Below are 13352 nucleotides of genomic sequence, written 5' to 3'. Positions count from 1 at the left end.
TTAGGAGTATAAGTACTTATTGCAGGAAAAATATTTTAATAGTTTCAAGCAAAAGCTCTTCACGTTTAAGAAGCTAGAACTGTGAAATATTTTTGAACAAACTATTTGCTGCCAATTAATTCTCTGTTAACCCTCTCATGGTCTGAGTGTATTCAATCTAATGTTGGATGGATTAATCTATACCAGAAAATCATATTTAAAAGTGTTGTGCGTCAAAATCTGAATTTATAAAGTAACCAGAAAATAAATCTGTAAAATATGTGTAATGGAGTAAAAATGATTAAATTGGCTTCCAAAATGTAGTAGGCCTACAGTAGAAGTATAAAGTAGTATAACAAGTATAAACTTTTCGGTATTTATCCCATATTTATTTGACATTTGAATAGATGTTGGTGTATGAAAAAAATGTATATATTATATAGATTGCTGTGCCTTTGAATACTTAAAGAGTGGTGAACATTTGCTAACCAGGCTCTAGTTTCTGAGCCTGATGTTCACATGGCTTTCCGGTCAATGTTTACCAGATTAGCTACTTAGCAGGCTATCCGTCCCTAGCTTTAGCTCCAGATGCTAATGTAATGTCGAACTCGAAAAGCTTATGAATGTAAGGTTAGTGAAATACATAGGGATGCATGAGCAGCATTCTCCAAATAAAGGCTGAGCGCCTCCAACACGCAGCCGGCAGTCAGTGTAGTCTTTACCTTAACCCATTCAAACGATCCGTTTCTTTATTTAAACTCCTTTGCTGAACAACTTTGCTCTGCGCAATAAAGGTTAGCCGTTTTGAAAATGGCGTCAAGCGGTGCGGCAACGAAACGGGTCCGTTTCCGGTTTAGGGAAATATAGCTGTCTGCTGCCTCCAGACAGTAGGCTTGTTTGAGACGCGTTGCGGCTCGCCTCGAAAGTAGACGAGAATAGCCGATCGCAGCCGGGGGAGGTCTCAAAAAGCTCGCCTGAAGTCGGACAGCTCGGAGTCGGCTTCGTCTTCTTCTTCTCTCGGTTTTTTGGCGGATTGCAAAGAACTTTAAGGTGCATACCGCCACCTCCGGAGTCGGTTTGACTCGGTTTGTATTTATAAAGAATGCACACATGTGTTTAATCGTTAATGTCAGATATGTACTAAGTAAATACATTTGTTCCTGCTCAAGATTAGATTCAACTTTATTGTTATTGCACATATTACAGGTACTGAGACAACGAAATGCACTTTAGCTTCTAACCAGGTGCAACAAGCAGTGAAGTGAAAAGTAATGTACACAATCTACAGAATAAAATATAGAATGAATTGAATGATGAATAAACAGTGAGGGGTATGAATACACTAGATATCAGCCTGTGAGCAGTATGAACAGTGTGTATGAATGTGCTAAGATATATAAAGTATGAAAACGGTAAGCAGTGCAAGTATAGTATAAAATATATAGATATTAATGTCATGATGATAAACATTGTGGAACAATGATGAAAAATGTGAATGGAAGTGGCGACGTAAAACTGACACAAAACAACAACAAACTTTTGCTGAGCCAATTGGAGAGTTTCATCAGCAGCACGTGGTAAAAACCACCAATGAGCGCTCAGCTCGAGATACCAGCGAGTCGTTTCCCATCAAGCATTTCGCTTCCGCAGCCCGTGGAGAGGAACTGCGCCGCCTCGCCACGCCTCGCCACGCCTCGCTCTCAAGGCTGCGGGCGTCTTTGTCCCGCGAGATTTCAACGTCTCATGTAGGCGAGCCTCCAGAGCAAGTCGGACAAAATGACTAACCATCATGCAACGCACTAGCAAGACGTTGATCGCAACTGCGCAGGTCTCGCTTGTCTCAAACAAGCCTAGTATCACTCAGTCTAGTGAAGTTGTCGCATACAGTAGATGTTCATCGGTTAGAGGAGTTACCTTCAGTCCCTTATCCGACCATATCCGACAGGCACAGCTCGCAGCAGAACCGAAGAACGAGCAGAACCCAGCATCCGCACCGGAAGCTGCTCCGGGACTGTTTTTCTGAGGACAAATATTTTGTATAGTGTTTGTTTCCACTTTTCCACTATGTGTCTTTTATTCTATCATACTATCACTATAGCCTATGTACTTTTAATTGTTTTGGTCTGATTTTGACAAATGATACGACTTCAGGATGAGGACATTTTAATAAACTTTTAAAGGTGATGGATTGTATACAAATATTGGTTCAAATAACACATTCTATTTGTGGGAATATTTCACATTTCATTTACAAGAAGAAAACCAAACCAAATGTTGTCCACTTAGAAATACAACAATATGGCACCACTGTTAAAAAAATAAAATAGGGAATCAAAACTATAAATCATTTGATAAGGATGTGCCAAATTGCTCCTGTGGGGATTGCCTTGGATAAAAGCGTCTAATAAGGGACATGTCATGTAATGTAATACATATTTTACTTGAAATGTTACCGGGTTTTTTTATCACTATTTTCTTAACATTTCTTTATTTTCTTTAGTTTACTCTGTACATGTACCTTTGTAGCCTACTCATGATGTCAATGTTTTGATGTTCATATAGATTTTCTTGACTAAAGGGGGAAAAGAACACCACAAGAAATGAAGTCCATTACCATACCTGACAAAAAAGCACCAAATCACCATATTTAGGACGATGGAAACAGCAAACATTTTTTTTTTCACCAGAAAATGTTTCAGTAAAATAGTCATAAATAATTTAAGGAAAACTGTAGAGCATTCAAGCTTTTATCCCCATTAAGGTCATAAGGTGGATATATATAATTATTTTCTATGGAAATCATTTGAATGTATTCTTACATACAGGGAAAAACTTTATCTGATCCCAAAAAACATCAAGTTTATGACCATATCTGATGGAGTAAAGCATCACATCTTCATATTTTGGAAGCTGATTCCCTCATTTTGTATCCCTGAAAATGGGAATAAGAATGATTGTTTTATAAGTTATTTGAAAATATTCTGAGACATAACAGTGAGACAAAAATACATTTTTAGAATGTAATGTGTTATTATTTCCCACAGGCCAAGCCAATCATTACAACAAAGGAAAGCACACAAATATGAACTTCATAACCATATATAACAAGGAAAAGCATTACATTTTCTATATTCTATTTAAAATTGTAACTAATGAATGAATCAGCTCTTTTGCAGCTGTATTGTGTAACCCAAGGACTTAGAGGAAGCAAATACACTTTTCTCTGATGGAAGATGACAAAAGCAATTCAATTCAAGCTCATCCCTCTTTTCCTTCTGGAAGACTTGTCCATCCGGCTGCTTCCTCCAGCTCAGTTGGATGTTGTCATCCAGTCCCTGGTCCCTCAGGTTCTCTTTTATCCGAGATACAAAACTCCTTATCATTATCATTCAAATACGGAGATGGGATTTTCCTGGTTCATTTGGTGGCACGTATTTCTGTTGTGAAAAGTAATCTGGTTGTTTTCTGTGTTTGCATTAAAAGTAGAAAACATGATTTACCTGCACCAAGATGTCCTCCTGCACCGCTGGGTCGTTCAGATCCACATCAGAGTTTTCTTTCAGCACCCTCAGTTTTATCACTTGCTTAGCAGTCACAGCTTTGAAAAATAAAACAGACTTTATCAGTCACAACATTAGTGGTTGCTTATTTTTCAGCAGTCGTATCACTTGTTTCATCGTAGCTGTGCATTTTAGTTGTCGAAAGCTGCAACCACACAAATCTTAGAACCTACAAGGTCCTGCCCAGTACCTGAAGGAGTAGAAACCTCCATCGGACCACCACCAGGAGTCTTTGTAAAGGCCGTACAAATAATAATAACTTTTAGGTAACATATCCTGTATCTGCTGATTGTCTTTCAGGGTTCTCGCACTGGCCAGGTCCGTGTGCTCTGCAGTAGCTCTGGGCCAGGTCCGTGTGGTGTGCTCTGCAGAAGCTCTGGGCCAGGTCCGTGTGCTCTGCAGAAGCTCTGGGCCAGGTCCGTGTGCTCTGCAGTAGCTCTGGGCCAGGTCCATGTGGTGTGCTCTGTAGTAGCTCTGGGCCAGGTCCGTGTGCTCTGCAGTAGCTCTGGGCCAGGTCCGTGTGGTGTGCTCTGCAGAAGCTCTGGGCCAGGTCCGTGTGGTGTGCTCTGCAGAAGCTCTGGGCCAGGTCCGTGTGCTCTGCAGTAGCTCTGGGCCAGGTCCATGTGGTGTGCTCTGTAGTAGCTCTGGGCCAGGTCCGTGTGCTCTGCAGTAGCTCTGGGCCAGGTCCGTGTGGTGTGCTCTGCAGAAGCTCTGGGCCAGGTCCGTGTACTCTGCAGTAGCTCTGGGCCAGGTCCGTGTGGTGTGCTCTGCAGAAGCTCTGGGCCAGGTCCGTGTGGTGTGCTCTGCAGAAGCTCTGGGCCAGGTCCGTGTGGTGTGCTCTGCAGAAGCTCTGGGCCAGGTCCGTGTGCTCTGCAGTAGCTCTGGGCCAGGTCCGTGTGCTCTGCAGTAGCTCTGGGCCAGGTCCGTGTGGTGTGCTCTGCAGTAGCTCTGGGCCAGGTCCGTGTGCTCTGCAGTAGCTCTGGGCCAGGTCCGTGTGGTGTGCTCTGCAGAAGCTCTGGGCGAGGTCCGTGTGCTCTGCAGAAGCTCTGGGCCAGGTCCGTGTGGTGTGCTCTGCAGTAGCTCTGGGCATGGTCCGTGTGCTCTGCAGAAGCTCTGGGCCAGGTCCGTGTGCTCTGCAGTAGCTCTGGGCCAGGTCCGTGTGCTCTCCAGTAGCTCTGGGCCAGGTCCGTGTGCTCTGCACTAGCTCTGGGCCAGGTCCGTGTGCTCTGCAGTAGCTCTGGGCCAGGTCCGTGTGCTCTGCAGAAGCTCTGGGCCAGGTTCGTGTGGTTTGCTCTGCAGTAGCTCTGGGCCAGGTCCGTGTGCTCTGCAGTAGCTCTGGGCCAGGTCCGTGTGCTCTCCAGTAGCTCTGGGCCAGGTCCGTGTGCTCTGCAGTAGCTCTGGGCCAGGTCCGTGTGGTGTGCTCTGCAGTAGCTCTGGGCCAGGTCCGTGTGCTCTGCAGTAGCTCTGGGCCAGGTCCGTGTGCTCTGCAGTAGCTCTGGGCCAGGTCCGTGTGGTGTGCTCTGCAGAAGCTCTGGGCGAGGTCCGTGTGCTCTGCAGAAGCTCTGGGCCAGGTCCGTGTGGTGTGCTCTGCAGTAGCTCTGGGCATGGTCCGTGTGCTCTGCAGAAGCTCTGGGCCAGGTCCGTGTGCTCTGCAGTAGCTCTGGGCCAGGTCCGTGTGCTCTGCAGAAGCTCTGGGCCAGGTTCGTGTGGTTTGCTCTGCAGTAGCTCTGGGCCAGGTCCGTGTGCTCTCCAGTAGCTCTGGGCCAGGTCCGTGTGCTCTGCACTAGCTCTGGGCCAGGTCCGTGTGCTCTGCAGTAGCTCTGGGCGAGGTCCGTGTGCTCTGCAGTAGCTCTGGGCCAGGTCCGTGTGCTCTGCAGAAGCTCTGGGCCAGGTTCGTGTGGTTTGCTCTGCAGTAGCTCTGGGCCAGGTCCGTGTGCTCTGCAGTAGCTCTGGGCCAGGTCCGTGTGCTCTCCAGTAGCTCTGGGCCAGGTCCGTGTGCTCTGCACTAGCTCTGGGCCAGGTCCGTGTGTCCACATCATGCTTTTGTTAATGAAGACAAATCTCACATTCAACCCTAAAAATGTACAACAATACACTCTAAAAAATGCTGGGTTATTTCTATAAACACATTGCTGGGTTGATTTGGCTGGGTCATAATTATGGGTTATTTGGGTACTGTAAACACACTGGTGGGTTGTTCATGCTGGGTCAAAGGGGTTATTAGGGCTTCAATTGCAGTTGAACACCTGCCTGGGTTATTTTTAACCCAGAGTTTGCTTTATTCATTTTCCAACTTCTGAATCATTCTGGAATCATCTTTTTGTCATTTCTCACAACACAAGGTATGTAACCTATATTTTATCACTATATTTTACCTGTATTTATATAATTATACAATTCTGTAACTTTTGAATCACTAGTAACTAAGTGATTTTGAAAAACCACTAATCAGCCAGTGATTTCACAGAATCACCAGTGTTCTTGCACACTGTAAGACCGAACATTACAAGCTTCTGAAAGAAAATGGGTTGTTTTAACTCAAACATTTAAAAAAGTTAATTCACCGCTAATTTTCTGATGACTATGAACTGATTTTCAATATTGTGTATAGTGTTCAACCACTTAGGGTCATATTGGTAATAGAGGCTTTGCATATGACGTCACGTTACCCGTGAAGTCAGCGCAACGGCCATACTGGAGTACCAAAACAGACACCGTAATACGTCATACCTGTTCAATGTTTGTTTTTTACCGGACGTACAATGGTTAACTGCTGTGCCATTGTTGGCTGCGGCAACAGAGGTGATCGAAACAGGGGGCCGAAGTCATTTTACAGGCTGCCGGCGGTTATTATAACACACCAGGGTGAAGCAACACATGAACTTTCAAAGCGTCGCCAGGAAAAATTGCTCAATAGGATCGGACGGGAGGATCTCAAACCATCCAACCACAACTATACTCGCGTTTGTGGGGATCATTTCACGTCAGGTAAGTGTCGGGTTTTACATACAAACATTCAAAATGAACATATAACCCACATACTAAGACATGGATCTTAACAAGGAAATAGGAATCCTGGAGTCTGTCATCGATCGACATATCAGATTGTGGAGTATCTACAAAGTAAAGTCATCCCTTGGTCATCTTCACACCAGTCTGTCAATCCCCTGTAGTGCTTCGTTTAACTGCAATTTAAAGTAATTCCTCCCCCTACTGGCCATTTGATTATGTGTAAACAGTAAAGGCTGTACAGTCCCTGGCACCTTTTCAGAGGCTTTTGGTTTTCTCAATTATTTGTCATGTTCCAATGTCTTGACACCAGCATTTTAAATATATCTAAAGTCTGACTTGTCCTGTCAAAAGAGGTCAAATTTGTATTAATTAACAGTTCACCCAGGATATAACTGACCTACAAGTGGCACTTTTTGACAAAAATCATCCTGACTGGGCACCGTCTGTCAAATTGGGCCACGAGAAAATTACAGCACCTTCCCCTGCTACACATGCCAGTTATAAACGCGCCAGAAAAAGGTCATCCATCGCACTACTTGATCTCTACAGCATGATGTCTGATATACCATCTTTAGAAGAGCCCACACCAGTCCTGGGAGCCACTGGGGAAGAAGAAGGACTGATTAAACCAGAGACTGGCACTGCAACTCAGACTGATTAAGCTTGGGCAAATACATTTTGAAAAAAACAATTGAAAGGGCAAAGTATTATATTTATTACAGGTTTCCAATTTACCCAGTGAAAAACAGTTAATGGACCAGCACCAGAGGCGTTCCCATACACACAGGCATTGGAGCTGTTCTTCATGAAATCCCAGAAGGATGAAGTGACAAACAGTGCCATCTTTGCGCAAAATGATTATACAGGAATGAAAAGTCAATAAATAAACATGTTGTTAAAAAAAAAACAGAATCATATAAGTACATCAGGTTTCATAGAGCCAAACATTTCAAGTGCTACTCAACTGGCTTTAGATAAGCCAGTCCTTTATTAGTATATAAGTGCTTTGTTAATAGTTCTATTGCTCGAAGTGGAGTCGAAAGAGATGAGTTTTCAGTCTGGAAGGTGTCTAAGCTTTCTGCTGTCTTGATTTCAATGGGGAGCTCATTCCACCATCTTGGAGCCAGGACAGCAAACCCACGTGTTTTTGCTGATGGGAACTTGGGTCCCCTTCGCAGTGCGGGTGCAGCGAGTCGTTTGGCTGATGCAGAGTGGAGTGCACGTGCTGGGGTGTACGGTTTAACCATGTCCTGGATGTAGGAAGGGCCAGATCCATTCGCAGCATGGTACGCTAGTACCAGTGTCTTGAAGTGGATTCTAGCAGTTACCGGAAGCCAGTGGAGGGAGCGGCGTGGTGTGGGAAAATTTAGGAAGGTTGAAGACCAGACGAGCCGCTGCATTCTGGGTGAGCTGTAGAGGTCGGATGGCACATGCAGGTAGACCAGCCAGGAGGGAGTTGCAGTAGTCTAGGCGTGAGATGACGAGAGCCTGGACCAGAACCTGCGTCGCTTTCTGTGTCAGCTGGGGACGTATCCTCCTGATGTTGTAAAGCGTGTATCTGCAGCAACGGGTTGTAGCAGCGATGTTTGCAGTGAAGGACAGTTTGTTATCTAGGGTCACACCCAGATTCCTTGCAGTCTGAGTCGGGGAAACAACAGAGGTGCCGTGTACTTACATGTTCTTTATATAGATTTGATGTAAAAGAAACAAGTTCAATCAAATAAATATATACACTGTCATTCAGATTGATTAGTACTTCTGTTTCTTTTGAGAGGGGACGCCTTTTCCTGGGTAACTGTCTTGGCATCACGTATCCGTATGTTTCTATGTAGAAAAGGAGAGATGCAACATGGGTACATGTTGATCCCAAACCAGCCTTGCAGTTGCAGTTAGCTGTGATGACTGCACCATCCTTCTTCATCAGTACCCACGGACATGTTGACGGCAGCCCAATACTCTGAGAATGCAATATCTGAAAAATAAAATACAAAAATATTATTGGATTGTTGACTATTTAGAACCACCTTGTCATATGCTAGGTAGCACATAACAGAAGCTGACAACCAAGAATAGGTTCACAACTTTTGGAATTTAAATATATTGCAATATATAATAAAGCTTTATTTATAAAGCCCTTTTCATAAAGCACGTGTAGCTCAAAGTGCTTTACAATCACAAGTTAAAAATAAACCACGAGAAATTCCCCTCAGATCAGATGTTAAGACCTTTACAGCTACATAGCAACAACATATACATATAACATTTTAAAAGGTTAAGAGACACGGCGAGGTAAAAGGTATGATAATAAAAATACATAATAAGACACAAGACTAAGTTAATTGATGCAACAATATAAAACCCTATAAAATAAAGTAAACATATAGATACAACAAAAATAAAAGCTGGTGTTTAAAAATGTCTACTGAGTTGGCCTCTGATATTTCTTGGTAGCGTAGTGGATAAAAGCAGCCTCACCCATTTTATTTTGGGGGACTTTAGGGATATTTAAAAAGCCAGCTGAAGAGGACCTCAAGAAATATTTACTCACTTTTCCAGCTATTACAGCCACATCTCCTTGATATGCAACGCAAACGTCGCGGATCCACCCGGATGTGAACTCTTTATGTGCCTAGAGTCCTTTGTACGCCTTCATTTCCTCCATGGTGTACAATGGAATAGGCGAGAAAACCAGGTAGTTCACGATATCACAGTAGGAAAGTGAAGGCCATGAATTTATATCGGTGCTGTAATCCTTAACGGGAATCAAATAAGGGTCCACCGAACCAATCGACGTACATTTTTCTCTGTAAACGGTCTTATCCTCCGGGTTTAGTGATTCGTAGTAGCCTTTCATTTTCGCCATTTTTTAACACTGCCGCTGTTACCGTTTAACTGGTTACACCGGGGAACTCGTTACGTTACGTTAACGGTAGGAATGGGGCGTGTACTTTGAGGAGCCATTGTCGAATAACCAGGAAATACACATTTCGATCGCTTCTTTTGTTATTTACATTTATCTTTTGGTATATTTGGCTCCATAGGAACACTTTGATGCACATTCAGTACCAGCGTGTGAGGTTGTGGTTGCGATGCCGATATCCGGACGCGGACAGCGAGGACTACACAATGACAATGAGGTGACTGGGGATGTCTGTTCAAAACATTGCAAACGTGAATAAATCATTTCAAATATGTATTTGTCTCCGACTTTCATTTGTACATCGTTGTTAATGTGATGTTTAGTAGCTTTGATAGCTGTCCATACCTCCAGACAGCCTAAAAGTAAGACACAAGTTGTTTACTCACAGCCCGAATGCAGCATCGAGATCCGTGGCCAGCTGTGATCCTCTCCGATTAACTTGTGACAGGACTTCTTTAGCTATTCTCCAGCGAGCAAGGTTTTTATTACATACCTCCATCCCTCTCATCACAAGACTCTACACTGTGCAGAAAAAAAACAACATAAATGAAAATAACCTTGCTGGATAGTTTAGAATGAAACAAACAAACTATCTTCCATGGCTGATACTGATGTCACAGTAACGGCTAAACCACAGACAAGTCCAGCGGGGGGGGCACAAGTTGAATCCATATAATGAAATTGTTATTTTATATATATATATATATATATATATATATATATATATATATATATATATACACATGCTGTTATCATATATATATATATATATATATATATTTATTTCTATCCTACATTGTCTAGGCTATATAAACCGGCGGAAGTGTCACAACTTTCTTGGTTTGTGATTATAGAGAGAGAGAGAGAGATAGAGATACTGTAGAGATAGACAGAGACAGATCGGCTGTGCGTAAGTGAGTATTGTGTGTGTGTGTGTGTGGGGGGGGGGGTGGGGGGTGTGTGAGGGAGGGAGGGAGGGGAATATCTGTCGGGCTAACCAAGAGGGGATGGATTCAGGAGTTGTTAAACAACTGATGGATTTTATGATCCACGATATTTATGCTGATGGCTTGAAAAAAAGAAAATAGTTGACAATTATCCTTTATTATCTTGTATGAATATATCTGGTATATTGCTCATTTTCCATAAAAGAAAAACATTTATTTGAGTTTGATGCATACAAATACTGTAGATGATGATTGTTGAAAATTCACTTTTACCATAAAACGCCAGCACGACCAGTTAGTTGAGGCTCATAAAAACAAAACTGTGTAGACAGTAAAAAAAAAAGTAGTTTGTGTCCCATTTGATACAAAAATGCAAACAAATACTTTTTCCATAGATTTTTTTCTTGGTCTGCCAATTACAGGGTTAAGCCTATATGTTTAAGCAATTATGTCTGCCTTCCCCGTCTTGCACCATTAGGACCCACTGATATAAAATGCTTAACTGCCTAAGTTGCAACTATGCACTTTTTGGTGGGCTAAGCGCCAGCTTCACATATTTTTGGCTACATTTAAAGTGCCAAATGTAAGTTTAGATATTATGCAATGCAACGTTTTTCTTGGCCTACATCAGTGTTATAGAAGGAATGCTGATATCCAAGAGAGGGAGTTACAGTCACAAGATGGAGGAATAGAAAGCAGTATTCAATGTTTACTTCAGATTAGCTCCACGTCAGAAATGAGCATGCTTGATGTCAAGCTATCCAGCAAGGTTATTTTCATTTATGTTGTTTTTTTTCTGCACAGTGTAGAGTCTTGTTGTGATGAGAGGGATGGAGGTATTTAATAAAAACCTTGCTCGCTGGAGAATAGCTAAAGAAGTCCTGTCACAAGTTAATCGGAGAGGATCACAGCTGGCCACGGATCTCGATGCTGCATTCGGGCTGTGAGTAAACAACTTGTGTCTTACTTTTAGGCTGTCTGGAGGTATGGACAGCTATCAAAGCTACTAAACATCACATTAACAACGATGTACAAATGAAAGTCGGAGACAAATACATATTTGAAATGATTTATTCACGTTTGCAATGTTTTGAACAGACATCCCCAGTCACCTCATTGTCATTTTGTAGTCCTCGCTGTAGCTACGCGTCCGGATATCGGCATCGCAACCACAACCTCACACACTGGTACTGAATGTGCATCGAAGTGTTCATATGGAGCCAAATATACCAAAAGATAAATGTAAACAACAAAAGAAGCGATCGAAATGTGTATTTCCTGGTTATTCGACAATGGCTCCTCAAAGTACACGCCCCATTCCTACCGTTACCGTAACGTAACGAGTTCCCCGGTGTAACCAGTTAAACGGTAACACCGCCAGTAGAGTGGTACTCCAAGATGTCTGACGCGAAATCCCGCGACGTCATTAGGAAGCCTCTAGTACTCAAACATTTTTACTGATTCTGTCTGACGCTGGTCTGACGTCATCACGTATGTGCTCCGCCCCCGACGTGCCTAGACGTTCGATCACCCATGCCTTCACCACATGCTTCACCAGAGTCCGCCATTAGCCCCTTGCCTCTGTTGAAGTCGTTCAGACTTTTAAGAATACTTTGCTTACCGTGCTCTCACTGCCGGAATCGTGATCCTTTTTTTTGGCCGCACTACTCTGGTGAGTTACGTCTTGCATTTGCACAGTATTTAAATGATGTGTTATTAATTTCTGCATCTAATAGTGCATTAGATTGTGTCGCATGGTGTGTTAGTTTGATTTGAGCTCTTGTTAGCTAGCCTACATTTAATATCTGGCTCACTTGAAAAATGATTTAACTTACGTGTAAGACAGTATTTTTATATTGTTTTAAGTTATATCTCAAAGTGAAACGTTTGTGTTGCAAAAGTTTTCTGGAAAAGTCGAACCTAAAATGGCGGCAGGCGGAGCGTTTTCTTTCTTTTTGTTACCGCATGTTTTTATTAACTTAGAGCAGGGGTGCCCACACTTTTTTGGCTGAGTGGGTGATTCTCACGAACTTGGTGTAACATGAGCCAAAACAGTTCGATGCAGATTTTGAAAATAATTGTTCTCATTAGTATCAACCAGGTTCTAAATGAACTAGCCCTAGTAAAAGAAAAGTTCTGTATATGTTTTAAAACACATTTTTAGAGAGTTTTAACGAGTCATTGACCAAATAAATTCATTACCGTAACACATTTTCAATTGATGATAACTAAATATTTGAGTAAATGTTTGGCATTTTATTTTTTAACGTATGCTGCTGTCAATAGTCACAAGTAGTCACATAGTGTAATAATTCAGGTAAATATATAATAATATAATAATTTTAGTTATTAACTTCATTACCGTAACACAATGTTATGTTCCACACATTGACTTTTACTGTGGTGTAAATTGTACAATTGATTGAAAAAAGACAATTTTAAAATATGAACAGAACATTTCCTGTACAAAATGAAAATTTGAAGGTTTTCCATATTCCTATCAAAATATTAACTTATTAAGGAAGTGTTATGGTAATGAACAGAGCATGTCGGTAATGAAAAGCTTTTGTTATGGTAATGACCTTACATGGAGAAGAGATATACTATTGCTTTATAAATACTTTCGCTTTACGTATATATTCACACACACACAATTTTGAATTGCACCGTTACTTTTATATACTGTCTCTTTACACACACAATAGACAATAGTAACGTTTGTTACATGATACATAATGTACCTGTATAAAATCACCGCTGCCGGCAGGGACATCGCTCCTTGCAGGGTCCTTGGAAAATGCGGTAGTGTTTTTCCACTCTAAACTTTTCCAGGGCTCTGTAGAAGTCAAACTGTTCAATGGGTGGTCCTTCAATGCAGATTCAGTCGAGATTTTCTGCTTTTATTCTTGCCCTGCCCTTGGTCTTTATGCGATT

The 13352-nt window shown here is 42.3% G+C and overlaps 1 protein-coding gene across 4 annotated transcripts in view; it reads right to left on the bottom strand.

Moving 5' to 3' along the window:
• Nucleotides 1-9895, bottom strand: part of zbtb40 (zinc finger and BTB domain containing 40) — a 33975-nt gene extending 24080 nt beyond the window's left edge. For 2 of the 4 annotated variants that reach the window (XM_034224195.1, XM_034224197.1), the window contains exon 1: nt 702-967. Coding sequence is in view for 1 of the 4 variants with exons in the window: in XM_034224194.1 (XP_034080085.1) it covers nt 1894-1998; nt 3480-3577; nt 9858-9873 (219 nt within the window). In the remaining 3 variants the exon portion in view is untranslated. Of the gene's footprint in view, nt 1-701; nt 968-1893; nt 3350-3479; nt 3578-9857 lie in introns of those variants that run through there. The other 2 variants (XM_034224194.1, XM_034224196.1) reach the window with 2 other exon arrangements.
• Between the last annotated feature and the right edge of the window lie 3457 nt (nt 9896-13352).

This window comes from Gymnodraco acuticeps, unplaced genomic scaffold, assembly GCF_902827175.1.
Source record: "Gymnodraco acuticeps unplaced genomic scaffold, fGymAcu1.1, whole genome shotgun sequence".
Lineage (NCBI taxonomy): Eukaryota > Metazoa > Chordata > Actinopteri > Perciformes > Bathydraconidae > Gymnodraco > Gymnodraco acuticeps.
This window is presented reverse-complemented; position numbering and strand designations above follow the sequence as displayed.